Below are 20,985 nucleotides of genomic sequence, written 5' to 3'. Positions count from 1 at the left end.
AGGATAGTCTTTTTTTAAGATATGTTTGAGATAATTAATTTTTATTTTATGTAATAATAGAAGTAAATGCCAGAGATTTTCTTGTTGGGAGTCTTAACTTTTTAAATAGGTAAGGTTATTCGCCTATAAATGATACAATAAGTTGTGTTTCCCTTAATAGCTAACATAGCTTGTGAAATTTTGTTTTGAGTTTAAATGGTTCTAAAGTAGAGACTTCCCCATCTCCCACTAGAAACTATCAGAAATGACAGCAGGCTTTTTTTTTTTTTTTTTTTTTTTTGTCATCATAATGACAAAGGGTTGGCTATTGACATTTAGTGCCATGGGGCCAGGAACACTAAACACCCTCTGTATGCAGGATGATCCTACATAACAAAAGAATTATCTCACCAATAGCACCCTTGCTGAGAAACATTGACCCATGTAGAAACAAAATACGTGGCTATATTTGGATTATAATAGGCAGCTCTATATTTGGATTATAATAGGCAGCTCCTTACAAGGGCACATAAAAATTGATTATCAATTAAATTTCAGGTAGAGAATAAATCTCGGAAGATTACTAGTAAATCGTTTATTCCTAGCTCTGTCACTTATTAAATGACCATAAGGGGATCATTTAATTGCAAGTTTATATGTTTTTCACCTTTTTATCTGTCATCACCACTGTCTCCAGTCTGAACCTCAGGAGTTTCCGTATCTGTATGGGCTAGGCAGGTAACTTTGAAGTGATAGACACCAGCATATTATAGAGTATTCGCTCTTTCTCAAACGGGTAGGTACTCTCTAGCACCACCGTGATATGGCTGTGTGATATCAGTGATAGCCCATTTTTTATCAGGTATTCAGATTTTCCAAATAAAGTCAAAATGCTGGATTTTTTTTTATTGTTGATCAGTTTAATAGCATTCTTGGGATATAGTTTAAGTGTCATAAAGATCACCTATTTAAAGTGTGTCATTTAGTGGTTTTTAGTGTACCTGCAAAGTTGTGCAATTGTCACTGTAATCTAATTTTAGAACATTTATATTTCTAAAAAGAAACTCTAGTCCTTAACAATCACTCCTCACTTTCCTCCTCCAGCTCTAGGCAACCACTAATCTCTGTCTTTAGGTTTGCATATTCTTCACATCTTATATAAATGGGATTATATAATATGTGATCTTTTGCCACTGGCATCTTTTATTTAGCATAAGGGTTTGGGATTCATCCCTGTTCTATCAGTAAATTTGTTAACTTTTTATGATAACAAATTTAAATAAAAACATAACAATACTGTTCAGGCCAAACAATGTGTCTGAACTGAAGGTGGTCCTGAGCCTCCTACTTTAAACTATAGAATAAATTATTACCGTTCTCTGTTACTTGAATCTTTTTTCCCCTAAGTCATTTTGATACCCTCTTACTGTTAGCTAAATGAAACTTTAGTGGTATCTTGAGTTTGCACTTTGGGGTGTTATTTTCCTCCTGATGTGATTTTTTTTTTTTTTTTTTTTTTTTGGAATAAGAAGACAATGCATGTAATGAGTAGTAGCTACAGAGGCTACTTACAATGTTGGAAAGAGCTTCTAACAGAATATACGTGATGGAGTATTAAATATTCAAAGGAACAAATCTCAATTTAAAAATATTTCTTAGCCTGATTGCTAATTGTTCATGTAGTTTAAGGTTATTTTTCTTCTGTAAGAATATTTATCTCTAATTTTATAATTACAGAGGGAGAATAGGATTGATACACAGAATTGTGTTCATGTTTCATTGCATGAATATTTGAAATTTAGGGAGTTTAGCATATTACTCCAAAGCAGAGCACTCTTGAAGTACTCTGTTTCAGCTGATCCCCATCATTTCAAGAGATTTAACATAACATTTATAAAGTGCTTTGCAGAGGCTCTTACATCCATATAAGGCAATTCAAGAAGTTGTAAAATATAAATTTAATCCTAAACTTGATATGCATGTGATTTAGTTATTTTGATAATTGGGGGGGGTCGGGCTTATAGGATATTTAAGGATTCAAGATTAAGAAAACCAGTAGAAGAGAGTGCTCTTAATTGATTTTAGATTTATTTAATTTAATATAAAAATAGCTTATTAAAAGATGTAAGATTTTTCATGTTTTATTTTATCTTTTCCAGTTTTTAAATAAAAGCATTTATTCAGTAATTATAAAACAAGTAAGAAAGATCTGAATTACCACACCAAAATGCAAGATTTTTTTAAAACAAGTAACTCATTGGAAATTAGGGAAACTATAGCAAAAGGAAAATGTAGGATGTTTAATTCCTTATGAAATACAAAGTGTTATAGAATAGTATAAAAATTATATATTGAGGATATTAATTATATAAATAGTATAGGACTATGTTCTTTAATAAATTCAGGTGATTCAGAAATAGAGGAAAAATCAAAAAGAACGCTTCATCCCACTCATCTTAAGTATTAGATGTTTTAAAAAGTGACTACAGAATTGTGGGTTATTTTTTCATAAACAAAAAAGGAATAATACAGATGTCTACAAGTGTCCCTCTTCCTCACTGCCTCTTCTCTCCCTCATTCTTTGCCTGGACATATAAGTAGGGAGTTTTTAAGGCTTCAACGTAGAACCTTGCAATTAAAACACAAAAATAACGAAAGCTTGAATATACTGTATGCATTTCACCAACAGTGATAATACATCCAATAACGTTTTAAGAAATGCTTACATTGTACAGACTTTTGTGAAAGACTTCTTAAACTGTTCTTTTTCAAACAATGTTTTCTCGTTCTGTCAGTTGATTGAATCAACAAGCACTATGGATGGAGCAATTGCTGCTGCCTTGCTGATGTTTGGTGATGCAGGTATGCCTGGCTTAGTTTCCACCCATGTGTATTTATTAGCTTTATAGTAATAAATATCTTCACATTTTTAATACTGCTCTACAATTTACCAGGCACATTCATGAATTCTTACAGGATCCTTATGAGTTACTAATAGCTTCAGTTTTTTTAAATAAAGAAACTGAAGCTTAAGAAGGTTAAGTGACTTACCTGAGGTCATACAGCTATTTGGGAACCACATTTTCTAGGTTGATTTTTTTTTTTTTTTCCTAGGGAGGGGGCAGGTTTTCATTGGTAATTTTGCTTGTTTTCTACAGATCAAATCTCGTAACAGTGAAGTTTTGGAAGGTATATTTTCTTTCTTTCTTAAGTGTCCTTTCTAATTGCATTGTGGTTTTATTTACAGGTCTACAAATCTGAGTCAGTAGGAACATAATGTCTTGTGGAAAGTCCTAGCTGGTAATCAGCATTCCTTCATTTAGTAAATATTTATGCTATGTTCCAGGCTTGGGATACAAAAATAAATGCATTTCAAGGAGCTTGCAATATAAAAGCACCTCCAATATTCTTTTGGCAAATACTGTATTTTTCCCCCTAACTTGTATATACCAAACAAGTAAAAATAACCTATAATCCCAATACCAAAAAAGCATTTAAGTAATGAAGGCAAACCCACACTCCCATTGACCACCCTTGAATTTGCTTTGTATCATTTTCAGCTTTTCCTGTTTGTACCCACCACTACCGTACGACACATACACACGTACACGTGCGTGTGTCCGTTAAACTAGGAAATGTAATAATAGTATCGGTTTGCATTAAAAAAAAATAATTTGATAATTTTTCATGGATAACTTGTCAGAACAATCAGATTTATCCATCTTTTAAATATGGCCCATAACATTCTTCTGTAACTGCCTGTATGATTGGTTTATGAATTATTTCTCTGTTAATTAGCATTTATATTTTTATTATTTTATTATAGTGCTAAAGTAAATAGTCTTATAAGGAAATATTTATGTTATTATTTCTACAGGCTAAATTTCAAACTGGGATGCTGAATCAAAGAATATACACATTTAAAAGTTTAATATGTACTTCCATGTTACTTTCTTGAAGGTTGTGCTAATTTATTTTTTCATTAACATTGTGTGAATAAGTGCCCATTCCCCTAAGTGGATCTTTTTGGCTTTTTAATATTTGTGAAACTTTAAAATATATATGCAAAAATAGAAGATGGCATAGTGTGTTCCCATGGGGCTGTCATCCCTCTTCAGCAAGTAGATTTTGTTGGAGTGCATTCCAAAGATGATAGTTGTTTCCTCCATATGAAATATTTTAATTCTTTCATTTTCTTCAATGTGAGTAAGGGAATAGTATTGTGTTATGTGGGTGCTACCTGTGCAGAATGTTAAGATTCTTCCTTTTCTTCCACTTACTAGCTGTGTGACCTTGGGCGGTGTTGCCTAACTCTTCTGTGTCTCTGTTTCCTTATGAGCAAAATAGTGTAATAATAGTACCGGTGTCATAGGTTGTTGTGAAGAAATGATAATGTAAATTTCTTACTGTAGTGTGTGGCACATAAGTATATAGTAAGTGTTAGCAGTTGTTTGTTCCCAGGGGCCATCTGATAGAAAATGGTACATACAGGAGAAGGTTGATATCTCCCTCGTTAACCATAGCCCTAGCACTTACTGGAAAAATTCCTGAAAAATGGTAGACTCAATGAACATTTCTTGAGTTGCAAAACGTTTGGAAAATTTTACGTATTCTTTCTTGTTCTTATAATACCTCAGTAGTCCGTAATCTTTCCAAATTTGTAGAAACATTTTATTCCATAATAGCGTCTAATCTTTTTTCTCTTGAGCAACTTTTATCATTCAACTTATTTATTAATTTAACAGATATTTGTTGCGTGCCTACTGCTAGATGCCAGATGCTGTGTTAGGCATTGAGGATACGTATGAAAACAAAATGGACAAAATCTTTGCCTTTATGAAGTATAATCCTCATTAAATGTGAAATTCTTCTCATTCTTGCACTATACATTGATATTTTCTTTCTTAAAAAATATTTTCAAGAGGAAAGTTATAAGGAAAGAATAAATCAGGGCCTTCTTGGTTTTGAAGTAAACTTCCATGCTTCATCGTAGAATGGAACGGACAGTCGTATCGGCCATCTTCATCTTTAGTACATTACGCTTCTGAGGTGTATAGAATGGCAGCTTTGCCTCACCAACAGAAGATACCCCTTCGATTTACGGTATCAACAGGAAACTGTTTTGGATGTATTAGGACAGTTTTCCCCAAAAAAGTCCTTTTTAAACACATGTGAGAGATTTTGGACAGTTCTGTGCCTCATGATAAAGGATGTTGGTTTTAGCACAAATTATAATCTTATAGGTAATAGCTCCCATATTAAACAGTAAGGGTACCTTTTATGCATTGCTTTCTGAAAGTTTTCATTTATGAACACTGGGTTACAAAAGTTTTTATCCTATTTTAAAAAGTAAAAATGTGAATTTATTGATGTTGTCCAGAATATATCTACCTGTTTCTTTTTCTCTGTGTTTATATAAAAATAAGCAAAACATTCTTAATGTGATTGTGATCCTATTATATTTGTTGCTTTGTAAGCTTTTCATTAATTAGAGACATCTTTCCATGTTTATTTTTAAAAAGTCTACCTAATTTATAACAGTGGCATTTATGGGTATATTCTAATTTGTTTAATATCTTGGGCATTTAGACAGTTTGGGAAAATTCTTGTGTGTATACTTGAGCACACATTTCCATCAGTTTGTGGAGTAAATTCCTAGAGAAGGAATTGTTGGACTAAAAGATACGCATATCTAGAATTCTGAAGTGTGTTACTTAGATTGGAAAGGCTAGAACAATGCATAATGTTTAAAAGTGCCTTTTTGCCCGTGGACTGCTAGGGTCTATTTACTGTTTATTAACAGATACAAAATAATGGTATTTTTAAATTTTACTTGTTTTTAATTCTTAAGAAAATTGAACATCTTTTCATTTTTTTCTGTTAAACTGCCAATATGTGTTCTTTTTTTATAGTTTCATGTTTTATTTTTTATTGTTAAATACTGAATTTAGATGAAATTTCTTTTCATGTGGGTATAAGGAATAATTTTAACTGTTTTGTTTTGTTTTGTTTTGTTTTTTCTGAAATTGATGGTGAGTGCTCCCAATAAAAGATGACACCTTATGAAACACAATTTGGAAGTGATATTTAGTATAGAATATTAACTTATTTTATTTAGATATATGCAAAAACTTTTTTTATTGAAGTATAGTTAACACACAGTGTTACATTAGTTTCAGGTGTACAACAAAGTGATTCGACAACTATATTCTGTACTCACCACAAGCGAGTACATGTCACCACAGCACAGGGAATATAGTCAATAACAGTGTTGTATGGTGACAGATGGTAGCTGCACTTGGGGTGAGCATAGCATAACATGTAGATAAACATAAAGTGTTTAATTACAGAGAAGATATAGATGTAGATAACAGTGTTGTGTACTGTTATGTAACATTTTTGTACTCAAATTTTATATTTGCATTTTCTCCCACATTTATTTGCAAATTTTTTGCCTGTAGCCTTTTTAACTATATGTAAATATTTGGTGTCATAATACTACTAACAAAAAGTAAAGCTGTATAAGCAGATATTTAAGGTTGAAGGATCCTTTATTGTCAAAACAAAGCTCTTACTCTTTCAGGAAAGAAATATATCTAGGTGACCTGGCGTAAATCATCTGGTTTCATTGAAGCTTTTTTTTCAGACTTAGAATATGACTAACAGTGCTTACCCTACCCTACCCCAACAAATATAATTGTGATGATCCCTTTTCAAAGTGGATGCTGGGAATTACTTGGTTTTTGCAGACTGCACATTTACTCTATGAAATACAATTAGAAGACAAAAATTTAAGCATTCCCACGTACATGGAAATTATACTTTAAAATGTTGGTAACATTTACTTCTTTTGTTGTAACCATATTACAGAATTTTCAGGCTTACAACTTAAAAGCTGTCGTGTTTGTATTTAGTTTGAATATTGTGTTTCTACAAGTTTTATTTCTGACAGCATAATTAGGATACTGGTGTAATTAATACTGCACTTTTGTAAACTGTAACAGATGCCTTCATGTTAGCAGTATGTCTAAGGAATTGGCTCTCTGAAAGTAAAAGTATATAAGAAATAGATAAATGTCTTCAAACTACAAATATGTAATATAGCTTCCTTTTTTTTTTTTTTTAAGATTTTATTTTTAAGTAATCTCTACACCCAACGTGGAGCTTGAACTCACAACCCCGAGATCAAGAGTTACATGTTCTACCAACTGAGCCAGCCAGGCACCCCTGTAATATAGCTTCTTTAAGATCATGTAGTTTGAGTTTTTCTTTCAGTTATGACAGAATATGTAAATTTTCTATCACTGTTATAGTCTCTATGTTACACTCTTCGTTTCTAGGTTAAGAGCATTAATCGCTTGAGCTATCCATGTTTCACTTCCTCCTCATTTATTAAATGAGACTATTACCTACTTTGTAAGTTTATTGTGGAAAATAAATGAAACAACAGTTTATAAAAGCCCTTTGCAAAGCCTGGTACATAGTAAACTATTATTGGTATCAGTGATGCTATTCAATAAGCTAGACAGATAGGGCTCAAATTTTTTTCACTGCTAAACACTCAGTCACTGAGGAGAACCCTTTCCTTTCAGTATTGCTCTGTAGAATGACCATTCAGTTTAGCGATGTTTGTTGTTACTAAATAATGTGATGGTTTACAAATAACATGATAAGAGTCTCTGTTTACTTTTCCTTTAATTCAGTTGACATTTATTGAGTATACATGAAATGTAGAAGAAATAACATTGGGCCTGATGTCAAGAGAACGATCTGCACGTGTTCATTATAATAACTTTTTTACCTTTGTTTTACATTAATGATTCTTACAATACTTGTGCAAACTTTGATCGTTCATCTCTGTTTTAGAAGGTGGTGGACCCAGGAAAAGAAAATTATCTTCTTCTTCAGAGCCATATGAGGAAGATGAGTTTAATGATGATCAGTCTATAAAAAAGAAAAGACTGGATCACGTAAGTTACCTTTGAATTGAAATATCAAAATCAGCTGTTAGACACAGAATGTGTTGAATCTATGGATATCAGATCTAAATGCATCTAAATGAATTAGACTTCTCTCTCACAACCAAATCAAACTGGGTTTGCATTTCATTTAGGACTGTTTTGCTTTCTTTTTAATTTATCCAGTATTAATTGCTTATCTCTGAGTTATAAAATTAATTATTAAAAATACTCTAGGGGTGCCTGGATGGCTCACTGGGTCTGACTTCAGCTTGGGTCATGATCTCGCAGTCTGTGAGTTGAAGCCCCGCGTTGGGCTCGGTGCTAACAGCTTGGAGCCTGGAGCCTGTTTCAGATTCTGTGTCTCCCTCCCTCTCTGCCCCTCCCCCACTCACATTCTGTCTCTTGAAAATGAATAAATGTTAAAATTTTTTTTTTTTTTAATATTCTAGTGTCATGATAAAGTAACTTTGGGGAGAAATATACTGTTGTGTTTTTTTTTCCAAATATTTATTTTGTGAGAGAAAGAGAGTGTGAGCAGGGGAGGGGTGGGGGCAGGGGGGGAGAGAGAATCCCAAGCAGGCTCTGCTGTTAGTACAGAGCCTGACATGGTGCTTGAACTCACAAGCCCTGTGATCATGACCTGAGCCAAAACCAAGAGTTGGACTCTTAACCAACTGAGCCTCCCAGGCACTCTGAAAATAGACTTTTAATATATGGTTGAACCAGCACCATTTCCTCCTCCCCAGTGTGACAACTAATTATAATTCTTCCAGATGACCTCTTTGATAACTTAAAACTGCTTATCTAAAAATAGTTATGGTTATGCTTTTATTGGGTTACTCTATATTTTTCCATTAACTTTTGCTTTAAGAATAGAACTACTGAGGCCTCCCAGTGAAACCAGACATAGTCCTCCCTGTCTGCATTCAAGACAACACAGTTTCTTTTTGGTAATCAAAATCCGTCACCCCCGACCAGTATAGTAACTTGTTTTATTTTTTCTTTTTACCTGTGACTTAATGGTATAAGAAGCCCAAAGTAGGAAGGTAGCAATCTCTACCCTAATTTAATGAGATAATTGTTATGTCCCTCCACGGAAGCATTCTTTTCTTGTGAACTAATACTGATGGGAAGTTAAAAATTCTGTGATTGGGTTTTAGGTATGGGGAGTAGCTGTAGAATAAGAGACTAGGCCTACATTTTAGTTTACAAATCTATATATAACAGTTATGGGGGAAACAGCATCAAATTGATTGGTGATTCAGAGTATTTACTTTGCTTGTACATCCTGTTGAACAACACATCGGTCTTAGGCGTTCTCTATAAGTTCACGCTCTATAAGCGATACCACTGTTCTGTGGTAGGTTTTGAGGCATGTGGTGAAATCACTAGACAAATTCATTGATGCACTTTTCTTAGTGACCTGGTCAGGAACACTGTGGTATCATTAGTGTACTGTGTGAATTAGGTTTATTTTTTTTTATTTATTTAAAAAAAAAGTGTTTTTTTTTTTAATGTTTATTTTTGAGAGAAAGAGACAGAGCATGAGCGGGGGGAGGAACAGAGAGAGAGGGAGACAGAGTCCGAAGTGAGCTCCAGGCTCCGAGCTGTCAGCATAGAGCCTAACTCAGAGCTTGAACTCTTGAACTGTGAGATCATGACCTGAGCCAAAGTCAGACACTTAACCAGCTGAGCTACCCAGGCGCCCCTCTGTTAGGTTTTCTATATATCTATGTATATGTTAGTTGCTTATGGGTTCCATAACACAGCAGCACAAACTGGGTGGCTTAACCAACGGAAATGTATTGTCTCACAGTTCTGGAAGCTAGTGTGTCAGAAGGGTTGATTTTCTTCTGAAGGCTTTCCATTTCTTTTTGTTCCTGATGGTACGCTGGAACTTTGCCATTCCTTGGCTTGTAGATCCTTGCCTTCATTGTCACATTGCATGTTCTTTGTTGACATGTCTATCTGTAAATTTCCCCTTTTTTGTAAGGATACCAGTTGGTAGATAGGGTTCACCCTAATTTTAACTTCATTATGTCAGTAAAGACCCTATCTCCAAATAAACACATTCTGAAGTGCTAGGGTGTTATTTATCACATGAATTTTGGAGGTACACAGTTCAACCCACAACTGGTATTGCCAGAAGCAGGTAGATAGGAAAGGCATCTTAGAGTAGATTTCTGTTACTGTCCTTTCCATGATGAAAGGGGTCCAGTGTAATCAACTTGCCTCCAGACAATTGACTGACTCTCCCAAAGAATGGTGCTATTGTCGGAACTCCTTGTTGGCCTGTGCTCTTGGCAGGTTAAATATTTGTTGGTAACAGTAATCAGATAAATCTTGGTGTGGGACCATCTTGTTAATCTGTATACACAGCCTCTATTCCTGTTTCCATGGCCATTTATTTATAGACCCAGTGATCAAGCATTCAAGTGGCTGTGTTGTTATTGGTGTTCACAAAATAGATCATCTTGTCTTCCTCATTATTCAAAATTTCCTCTATAGTCGATGCACTTTGATGAACATTCCTAAGGAAAACTGTTGCTCTTGCATTCTGTTCTCAGAAAAACTCCTGAGAAGTTCAACGGTGCACCTCTTTCCCAGACTTCTGGTCACCAGTCTTCTATTCTTATTCTCTTCCTTAGCTCCTGTCCATCATATATCCTAGCTCTCTACCCCTGGCCACCTCTTTTTATACAAAGTGGATGGTAAGACGTACTGCCCAAACCTTTCTTAAATGAGGCTAAATCATTTAACCTCAGTTGTTTGTTTACTTCACTTTGGGCTTCTTCTAATAGTATGTGAACTCTTTCAAAACCAAGTTCAAGATTTCCCCTCACTTTATCTGATTGTAAAGAATTCCCCAAATGCCATAAATCCTGTTTGAAGGAGGGGCAGAGTAAAGCAGAATTAGGTACCGTGGGAGCCTGGGACAGCTGCAGAGGCAGCTTATCTGTTCCTCCTGAGCCTGCTCAAGTTCAGTTTCAAATCTCCCATTTTCACTTAATGATGGGTTGCTGCTCTTCATACTCAGTTTTAAGGTTGGTGGGTCAGATAACCAGATCACATAACAACTCGAGTCTCATGGTCACTTGATGTGCCATGATCAACCATTCTGTTCCTATCAGAACTACCTTTCAAGCCAACGATTTTTTCACAAAAAGACATCAGTCCCTTCTGCTTTTATTAAATCTTTTTTTTTTTTTAATTCTTATTTATTTATTTATTTGAGAGAGAGACAGGCAGACAGGCAGCATGAGCAGGGGAGGGACAGAGACAAAGGGAGACACAGAATCCGAAACAGGCTTCAGGCTCTGAGGTGTCAGCACAGAGCCAGACACGGGGCTTGAACTCACAAACCATGACATCATGACCAGAGGTGAAGTCGGACGCTTAACTGAGACACCCATGTGCCCCAAGTCCCTTCTGCTTTTAAAATGTGAATTTGTTCCAGTGCAGTAAATACGTTAAACAGCAATTTTAGTATAACCTAAATTTTATGTTATTTATGTGCAGTGTTGTTCGTGAGAAGTACTACGTGAACACAGAACACTGCACCCAGCTGCACTGAGCCACATAGATTACATAAAATGCACACACCCCAGACATGTACTGGCTGCCTCATTTCACCATGCTTATTTTCCCACAAGGCTGTGTTTTGCTATTCTTTCACATTGGTGAACTTTTCTATTAGAAAAACACCCATTCAACATCCCAAACATATTAAGCAATTTCATTAAAAAATATCAGGTAGTACATATAAGAAGGTTTAAGTATTGAGGAAAAGCTTGAAATAAATGTTTGGGAAGGAATGAGAACGTGTGCTGTATCCTGAGCCACAGGCATAAAGGAATCCACATTGTGGAGCATCAGAGACAGTGTCCCAAAATAATATGGTTGGACTGTCATCAAATATTGGGAAGTCATAAAGAAAGGCGTAAAGAAATAGAAGAAAAGGAAAGATTGTTGAGCATCTGAATTAAAGACAAAAGTGAAAAAAGTCAGGAACAACCTTTTCCGTATAGATCTTTTTTTTTTTTAAGAAAATAAGTGTGTACTGCGGAAGTAGCTTCTTTTGGTTCCCGTAGTGGTTGCTTTAGTAGCTGCAAATAGTGCTACAAATTCCTAAGCCATCGGGTGTCACACAAAGCCATGAGTGCAGATGGGAAAGCTGCAAAAGAATTTTTCAGCTGTGATACAGAAGTAAACCGAAGAAAGCAACTATACATTGAATTAAACTCAAATTTCATGAAACAGGTATTTGTTATGAATGCATGCCTCACAGATCCCAAATCTGAAAAACGGAAAACAGAAATTAAGATTTTGAAACATAGCATTACTGTGATATTCACTACTAGTGCCAGGTAGAGACTCGGAGCTGAAACCAGCAGTAGTTTATCACTGACCAAACTACGCTATGCCTTTTAAAAGAAGTAAGTCAGCCTTAGAGTTCACTACTGGTACAGGGAAAATGGCTGGAGTGCCCAAATCTGCAGTGATACTTTTACTTAATTCTCTGTTGTAAGAGGATTTTTGCAAAAACAAAAACGAAAAGACTTAAAACCTCTTCTAGTGCATCAAGCCTCTCTCTCTACAAAAACTGAACTCAGCCCCGTTTTTTTCCTTCTTTTTCCTCAAAACACCACCCGAGATAGCCTTGTGATAAATTTATGATTACAGCATTTATGGCTTATTGTTTAAAGTGAGTATTTAAGACACTAATTGCTGTTATTGAAAGTGAGAATGCAGATTTGGTTATAGAATTTTGGAATAGATTTAACATCAGAATTTCATTAGTACCATTGTAAAAACCTGGAGTGATAAGAGCATTTGTATTATGTGTGGTGGAAAACTCTCCTTACCTTGATTTGCAATTTTGAAAGATTTGATTCTTACAGAGAAATTTTTAAAACTCAGAAAAAGGTGTGTTGATTGAGGAAAGAAGGTTGGATTTGAGAAAGTAAAAAGTGGAGATGTTGAAGAGATAGGGTCCCACTGATGATCTAGCCACAGAACTCTTGTAGTAAGTTGCTCCTGATAGCCATGTGGGTACAGAAGGTAATCATGATAATGATGGTGAAGACTAAAAGGCTACACCATGACAGCTTAACACATCAGGTTGTCAGATGCTTTAAGTGTTAACTGAAAACAGTTGTGCTGGTTTGAAGATAACTGGTTTTAGTACTGAATACGGTAAGAGTCCTAGCATCCAGTTGCATTTAGAACCTTACAGACGGCATTAGTATGAGAGGAGGAAGCTAGCAAAGGAGCAGAAATGTATTTATTTTATAATTTATCATTTATATTTTCAGCCAGTATAGCAGAGATAACACAAGGACAGTGAGCCGTGCTGTTCCATAGCTGGCGTTAAGAAATTTGTTCATTTTCAGATAACCTTTTTTCTACCGCTTCACAGTAACTCACAAGCAGTCCTTCCAGTGCTAATACTCCCAGGCAAGCTTCAGTTTACATTTATTGTGGTATTTATGCATTTCTTAGCCATTTAATGTGTGTGAAATTGTGCTATCCTGTTTCAAGGATCCTTCCTCTTTTTTTAATGTGTCACCAATGAAGTTTTTGAATGTTGTGCCTCTAACACGATTTTTCTGAAACACTAATTTTTTATTTTCCTGATTTTGCACAGTGCAGTAATTTTGGAAATGGCATATATTATATTGATTTTCTTGTGATTGGGGCTTTTAGAGACTTCATACAGCATCCTTATTAGCCACAGATTCTTTGAGAATCATTGCATCTACTTGGTCGTGACGCCCAAGTGACAGAGCACCTTGTAGTGTATCCTGGACCTCCTACAGAACCTTCTCAATCTTGGCCTCATTCATAACTGACAGTGTTAAGAGAGCTAGTTCATAAACAGATTAAGCAAAGAGGCCGATCCCGACCGATTGTTCTGCTCCTTTTTAGAGTTAGACAATATGTACCTTTTCTGTTTCCTTTTTTTTTTTTCTGAACGGCATTTGCAGCATGCCCCAGATTAGACGCCCCCATAAAATTCATGAAAGTGGTGTGGTGGTTCCCAGAATGGGGGGGAGGGGGCGGTTATTTCCTATTCTTTGGCCTGCATGTGTCTTCCTGAGGTACCCATGCTTCCTGCTTACCAAGTCCAGTTAGTGATGTCTTCAGTGTAGGTGATTAAAGTGATATTCTGTGGACTGTGCAAAACTATCAGTCCTAGAGTACTATATTATGAAAGAGCAGGAGACCCCTGAAGACTGTGAAGGTAATATCTATCCCTGACCCTTCCCAGATGGAAACAAATTGCTTTTGCTTGTCCTTTCTAATTGGGATGGGGCAGTGGGTGAAGAAGCATGATAGATTTTAACTGCATGGTTATACTGATTTGCTCCATTAAAAATACCATATCTGGTATAGTAACTGCTAGCTACAATTGGGGTTATCACCTCTATGTTTATGATAACTAAAATAATTCTCCAAAACCCATCACCCAGCTTTTGTATAGGCCAAGGAGCCACAGTACATTGGGATGGGATGGTGATACCAGTTTCTGGAGTTCCTTCAGTCACATGGTATTGCTGTTGTGGCTGATTCTACTTGTACTTCTCTTCTTCCTCTTTCTTCTTCTTCCATTTACCCCTCCTCAGTTTTAGGGACTTGAATTTGTCTCTTTCCTGCGAGAATGGCCCTTACTCTCTGGGCCAAGGAGCTAACATGAGATTACTGCCAGTCCTAAATATGCCTGTTCTAACTCTCCATTCTGGAACAGGAAAAATAACCACAGGATTAACTCATAACCCTACAGCCCACTGAGACAGATTTAGGCCCAAACTCTTTGTGTCACTGGTGTAACCACTGGACTACATAGGTATATGTCCCTGCCGTGTGGAACTTTGTCACATTTCTGTGTGCAAGAGAGGTATCACTCACAATTTTTAGTATTTGTACTTTGGGTAGTGAAAAAAAACCTAACAATTGTTGGATAAGGAAGGAGGTAAAAGAAAGCATGAGACTGTGTTTTTCTAGATCTTGTTTGTGTAGCATGTGGTACAGTTGTAAGCAGAGTTAGGTAAATGATTTTTGATTGACTAAAATATAAGACTTTTCCTACGCATGACCCCAAGAATCTTTTTTTTTGCTTAAATGTGGAATTTTAACCATTTTTTTTAAGTGAAGTTAAGTGACAAAAGAAGAAAGTGATTATATGAGTAACACTAATTATTCCCAGATTAATGTTTTGGTTTCACATAAGTTTCTATCATTGTGTTACTTTTATATTGTGGCTGAACAATTAATATTTGAGCCATTCTATAAATCAACACTGAAGTAAAAGTAACTTTTTTTCTCATATATGAAATTTGTAGGGAGGTACAAAATTGTGAGCATAGCTGAGATATTTGAGTCATTTTCTTTTACTTGCCATTAGGTTGGAGAGACTTCAGTATACCTGAATTATTTAGAGTAATTTGAGGAACATCTAGTCTTTTAGCAGATTTATTTCGAGTACTGTATGAAGTGTGAGTTACTGGATATGCAGTCAGGGTCTTGCATTTTGTGATCTTAAAGCAGCAATATTCTTTACCCTTAAAGATATAAATTTGTCAGTTTTCACAAGAACAGAAAGAAACATTTTTGGATTCTTAACTGAATGTGGTAAGTTCCAAATCAAGTCAAAATATAAATGTAATTGTCTTAAGACTTAACGTTATAGGTGATCTCCTTAATTGTTTTTTTCTCCCCCATTAGGGAGAAGAATCAAATGAGTCTGCAGAATCTAGCAGTAATTGGGAAAAACAAGAAAGTATTGTATTGAAATTGCAAAAGGAATTTCCCAATTTTGATAAACAGGTGGGTAGTCATGAAAAGATTTAATCAGTGTGTATTAAATGTTTGAAACAAAATAGTGTTTGCGATCAGCTGTGTAAAATCTCAAGATGCATTTTACATTTTTCTAATTAAATACTCTTTTTTATCAGTATTATAAAATACTTTTATACTACTTGTTAATTCCTCACATTGTTAACTGTATCAGCATAACAGCCATAATAACAAACATAACCGTAACAGTTGTAACTCCTGTATAAAATGTGAATATTTAGAAAACCAAGTTAGCTGTTCGCTTTTTTCATATTCTTGTCCTTTAAATTTCTCATTAAGAATTTTAAAGGGGTGGCTGAGTGGCTCAGTCGGGTAAGCATGTGACTCTTGATCTCTGCTCAGGTCATGGTCTCACAGTTTGGTGAGTTTGAGGCCCATGTCAGGCTCTGCACTGACAGTGTGGAGCCTGCTTGAGAGTGTCTCCCTCCCTCTCTCTCTGCCCATCCCTGCTCGCTTGCTCACTCTCTCTCTCTCTCTCTCAAAAAATAAACAAATAAACTTAAAAAAAAAAAAAATTTTAAAGTGTCGGGGCATCTGGCTGGCTCAGTCAGAAGTAGGTCCGACTCCTGATCTCAGGGTCGTAGATTTGAGCCTCACTCTTGGTGTAGAGATTACTAAAAAAATAAACTTAAAAAAAAAATTTACTTATTTTGTTTTAATTTCTATTTTTTTTAGAGAAAGAGAGAGCACACATGTGTGAGTGGTGAGCCAGGGAGAGGGGCAGCGGGAAGGAAAGAGAGAATCTTAGGCATGCTCCACACTCGTTACAGAGCCCAATGCAGGGCTGTATCCCACCATCCTGGGATCGTGACCTGAGCCACAATCAAGAGTCAGTTGCTCAGCTCAACTGACTAAACTACTGAGGCACCCCACCCCCAGAAAAGAATTTTAAAGTGTAATATTACATCTTGGTACTTTAATATTCCATAAGCATTGTTTTACTTGTTAAATAGTAAGAAGAATTTCAGAGCCAAGCATGCCACTGGTAAAAGTGCCTCTGTTTAATCACATAAATGTATGTGGAAGCACATTATTTGTTTAACATTTAGAATACATTTACACTTGCATTATTTTATTCAGGTATATGCACAGGTAGTATTTTGATGAGCTAAATGCAAAATCTTGTTCTGTTTGTTCTTTACATGTGATGAAACTATATGTTTTGAAGTTGGCAGTTTGTAAAAGCCTAACTGCATGTTAAAGTTTGAGCAGATATTTTTGATCCTCAAGTTTTCAGAGCACTTCATAGGGAGAGGAGAAATGCAGAAAAAGTCAAACTGCTTTTCCTTTGAAGACTTACGTATTCACCCAAGTACATATACACAGAAAGTATCTGTAAAGCAGCATGAAAACAGGTGTGAAATAATCAGATATGAATTTTTAAGTGATTGACTTATTTTTAGAAGAGTATACAAGTTCTACAAGTTGCTAATTTTAGATTTTTAACAAAAAGATCAATGACTTATTTCTAGGAACTAAGGGAAGTACTCAAGGAACATGAATGGATGTACACAGAAGCTTTAGAATCTTTAAAAGTGTTTGCAGAAGACCAAGGTAACTAGCTCCTTTGTCATAGAAAGCACATGCTTCCCATTGTATTCTGTATTTTGGTATATAAGAAAATGGTAAACCTATGAGCTAATAAGCAGTGAATGGGATTGCAAAAGATACTGGAAATAATGATGTAAAAAGTTTTTAAATGAGTAGTTTCCATATGTTAATGGCACTATAAAATGAAATAGAAAATATTTTTTTCTGTTTAGCTAACTTTTTTTTTTAATAGGGCTACTTTTAAATTGCCATGTATTTTTGAGCATAAAAGAAACATCTTTTTAATATTTTAACATCTCTCAGGATGGATCGTATGATTGCTTGTGTTTTATAATCACTGAAATATAGGTGTCCTAGCCTGCCCTTAGATGAATATCAAAAGTGCACCACTATCAGAAACCTAAAAGACGAATATCACTGGCATGGAAGAAAGTCCCTAAACCAGTATTGGAGCACTTTTAACTTTCAGAACCAAACAGTAGAGAAGTGGTGGACAAGAGTTGAATGTTTATTCACATCCTTAAGCAATAATCAGTTAGATCAGCTCTTCGTAATTTCAAAGCCAGTTTAAAAAGGCCAGTACAGTGGCATTGGGGTTTTTTGTTTTCATTTTTTAATGAAGTCTTCTAAGAAATACCCTAGTATGGGTGCTCTTGATGGCACAGAGAATTGATAGTCTGCGGAAAGAAGGAAGCCACCAAATCACCAGTTCTGAGTCTGAAGAATGATTCAAAAGAGATAGATTGTGAATGTGGAGAATTTAAGGAATACTTTATCCAATTTATTTTCCTTTTTTTGACATATGCACCAGAATGAATGTATAATAATGTGTAAGTCTGAAAGTTCTTTGAGTCAGTAGAACAAACATCCTAAACAGTAAACTAACGTGTTATAAGCTAACTGGTAAGAGCTAACAGAACCTCTTCAATCACAGACATCTTAGAAATCTATGGAATACGATGGATAAACCAGCGAAAAAGTAGCTAGCAGTGCCTTTCAGTAATGATATATTTAAATAGGTGGAGATGGCAATGGAAAATTAATATAATAGGAATGGTTTTAATTTAGGGTGAACATTGTTTTTGCTATACCCATCAGTGTTGGCATAGAGATGGGGCTGCTAAGTGACATTGGGGATATCTTGTGAATATGCAGCTGCCATTTGTATTCTCAGGACCTTTGTTAGGAAATGGGGGTTTATATTCGGTTTTTTAAAACTTACCACCTATTTTTTTAAACTAATTATTTCAGCTCATTGTACGACTTCAGATTCTACTTCAGTATTTCTCTTTAAAGTATATCAAGATTTAATAAATTATAGTTGAAATCTGTATTCAAAATGACAATATCATGTTTAGATATTTTTTTATCTTACTTGAAGGCTTGTATTTATATCTTTCTAATTTAATTATTTTTGTCTACCTATATAGATATGCAGTATGCTTCACAAAGTGAATTTCCAAATGGAAAAGAAGCTTCTTCAAGAAGTCAGAATTATCCTAAAAATTCAGCTAAAACAAAACTGAAACAGAAATGTTCCATGAAACCACAAAATGGTTTTAATAAGAAACGTAAAAAAAATGTATTTAATCCTAAGAGAGTTATTGAAGACTCTGAATATGATTCGGGTTCTGATGTCGGCAGCTCACTAGATGAGGACTACAGTAGTGGTGAAGAAGTGATGGAGGATGGCTATAAGGGTAAAATTCTTCACTTTCTTCAAGATGCTTCAATTGGTGAACTAACTTTGATTCCTCAGTGTTCTCAGAAAAAGGCTCAGAAGATAACTGAACTCCGGCCCTTTAATAGTTGGGAAGCTCTGGTAAGGCTACATTACTTTTTTTCCCCCTGTCTGTGTGTATGTGTGTGTGTGTATATATACATGTGTGTGTGTGTGTGTTTAATTCACAGTACCGTTTATAGCCAAGGTGTCTTCAGCCCAGGGAAGCATAGATGGGTCGCCTCATCCTGTGTAGAGTCAAACATTACTTTCATTGTAAGCCAATAGTATTTCAAATAGTGTCATATGACCTAATTTTGAATGAATTAAGGGGTGATTTTCCTGAAAAAACCCAAGCTGATTGGCTGGGCATACTGTCACTCATTCTTTTGCATAGAAACTTGGTTCATTTCACTGCAGAAGAAGAAATTAGAGCTTACATTTAGGAAGGAGTCGTTTGCTAGCCTGTTCTGATCTGTTACTGCTGAGACTCCATGCAGAAAGCAAGAATGTGGCAGAAATTTTACTACAGCTACTTGAAGAGCAATAGCAACGTCCAGGGGAGCTCCATGATTCAAATACCAGCCTCAGTGTTTTATGCTTCACCTCAAAAGAAGCAATTGTTTATTTTCTTTTTCTTTTAAAAGTGACAGCTCAATCTCTAACATGTTTTTCTTGGTTAAACAACACGGCCATTTTATGGAGTGTAGCAGGCTGCAAGCGTTTTTTTATTGGAAAGATAGTGTGTGAAGCCTAGAATTCAGGCGTTAGGTGAAGGGAAGGCATAAGCAACTGGTAAGTACACTTTGCATGATCATTTTATGGAATTTGATCTATAAACAAATGTTATCCAAAATACCTGTATTTTGAGTTTTGTAAGTGTCAGCAGTCAGCAAATCTTACTCATACAGAGGAATAGAAGAACTCTGTCTTTTAAATTTTGCCTTGACTTTTGTGAGAATGGGGGCTTTTATATCATGAATTGTATATATAGGCCCTGCTGTGAAAACACTGTGGATGGTTTTTTACAGCTTTAGAAAATCAGCTGCCTCTTGAAGCTTTATAAGTTTTAAGGAAGTTTCGTGCTCTATCTTTGGGAGGAAAGTTGCTTTTGTGATTAATTTTATACTTGTGACAAATCTGTAAGAGCTAAGTTCCCTTAGTGTCTTTAAAAGTGGCAGTGTGGGAGGGTCCCTGAACAGTGGTTCTAGAAAGCATTTTTTAAAAAGTTAAGATATTTGAAAAATAAAGAAACAATATTGCTAGTATTTCGTAGCTTAAAAAAATAAAATAAATAAAGCCACTCGTTTTGCCTGCAGCCTTTGCTTTTCCAGAGAACATCTGTCAAAGCAGGCCCTTTCAAAACTTGTTCGGCTTTGCCTGAGTGATTATTTGTTGAAGTATTTGCTGAAGGGCTTTCTTGTTCTTCTTTTCTTCCTTTTCTTCTTTCTTTTAATCTTTAATGGTCTCCTGTGTTATTGCAGAGTCAGCTGCTTGGGCTTGTTGGGATTCTAATTTATTTCATAAGGAATGCAATTATCTGCAACCAGTGTATTTAGTAACTGTAACTACTTGCCCAAATATCTTACAGTTAAAGTAAATTATACCGGACTTATATGTGCCAGATGCTTTCAAAAATATTCAAGTTAACATGTAGAAAGCATATTTCCCCCACTAATTAATCGGCATAGTTTAAATTAGTCTCAACATGAATTTTTTGTAGATTATGCATTACCTTTTTAAACCCCCTGTTGCATCTTGCCTCCTCTCTAGAAATTGAATGCAAAGACGGTATTTATTTGCTAGCCATTTAGCTAAATGTTGGTTATTTTATGTAACAGTTCCAAATAAACCTGCTATTTCAGCAAAAACAGGACTTTGCTGTCCTGAAAAACGTAGGTAAATGAAGAGTTTTTG

At 35.3% G+C, this 20,985-nt stretch overlaps 1 protein-coding gene across 4 annotated transcripts in view; it reads left to right on the top strand.

Moving 5' to 3' along the window:
* The window catches only part of SMARCAD1 (SWI/SNF-related, matrix-associated actin-dependent regulator of chromatin, subfamily a, containing DEAD/H box 1), a 79,256-nt gene that overhangs the window by 24,887 nt on the left and 33,384 nt on the right, over positions 1–20,985 (top strand). For 3 of the 4 annotated variants that reach the window (XM_030313421.1, XM_030313423.2, XM_030313422.2), the window contains exons 5-9: positions 2,775–2,841; positions 7,846–7,949; positions 15,666–15,767; positions 17,270–17,351; positions 18,779–19,170. In XM_030313421.1, the coding sequence (XP_030169281.1) occupies positions 2,775–2,841; positions 7,846–7,949; positions 15,666–15,767; positions 17,270–17,351; positions 18,779–19,170 (747 nt within the window). The remainder of the gene's footprint in view (positions 1–2,774; positions 2,842–7,845; positions 7,950–15,665; positions 15,768–17,269; positions 17,352–18,778; positions 19,171–20,985) is intronic. The other variant, XM_030313424.2, reaches the window with a different exon arrangement.

Source organism: Lynx canadensis, chromosome B1 (assembly GCF_007474595.2).
Source record: "Lynx canadensis isolate LIC74 chromosome B1, mLynCan4.pri.v2, whole genome shotgun sequence".
Taxonomy (NCBI): Eukaryota; Metazoa; Chordata; class Mammalia; order Carnivora; family Felidae; genus Lynx; species Lynx canadensis.
This window is presented reverse-complemented; position numbering and strand designations above follow the sequence as displayed.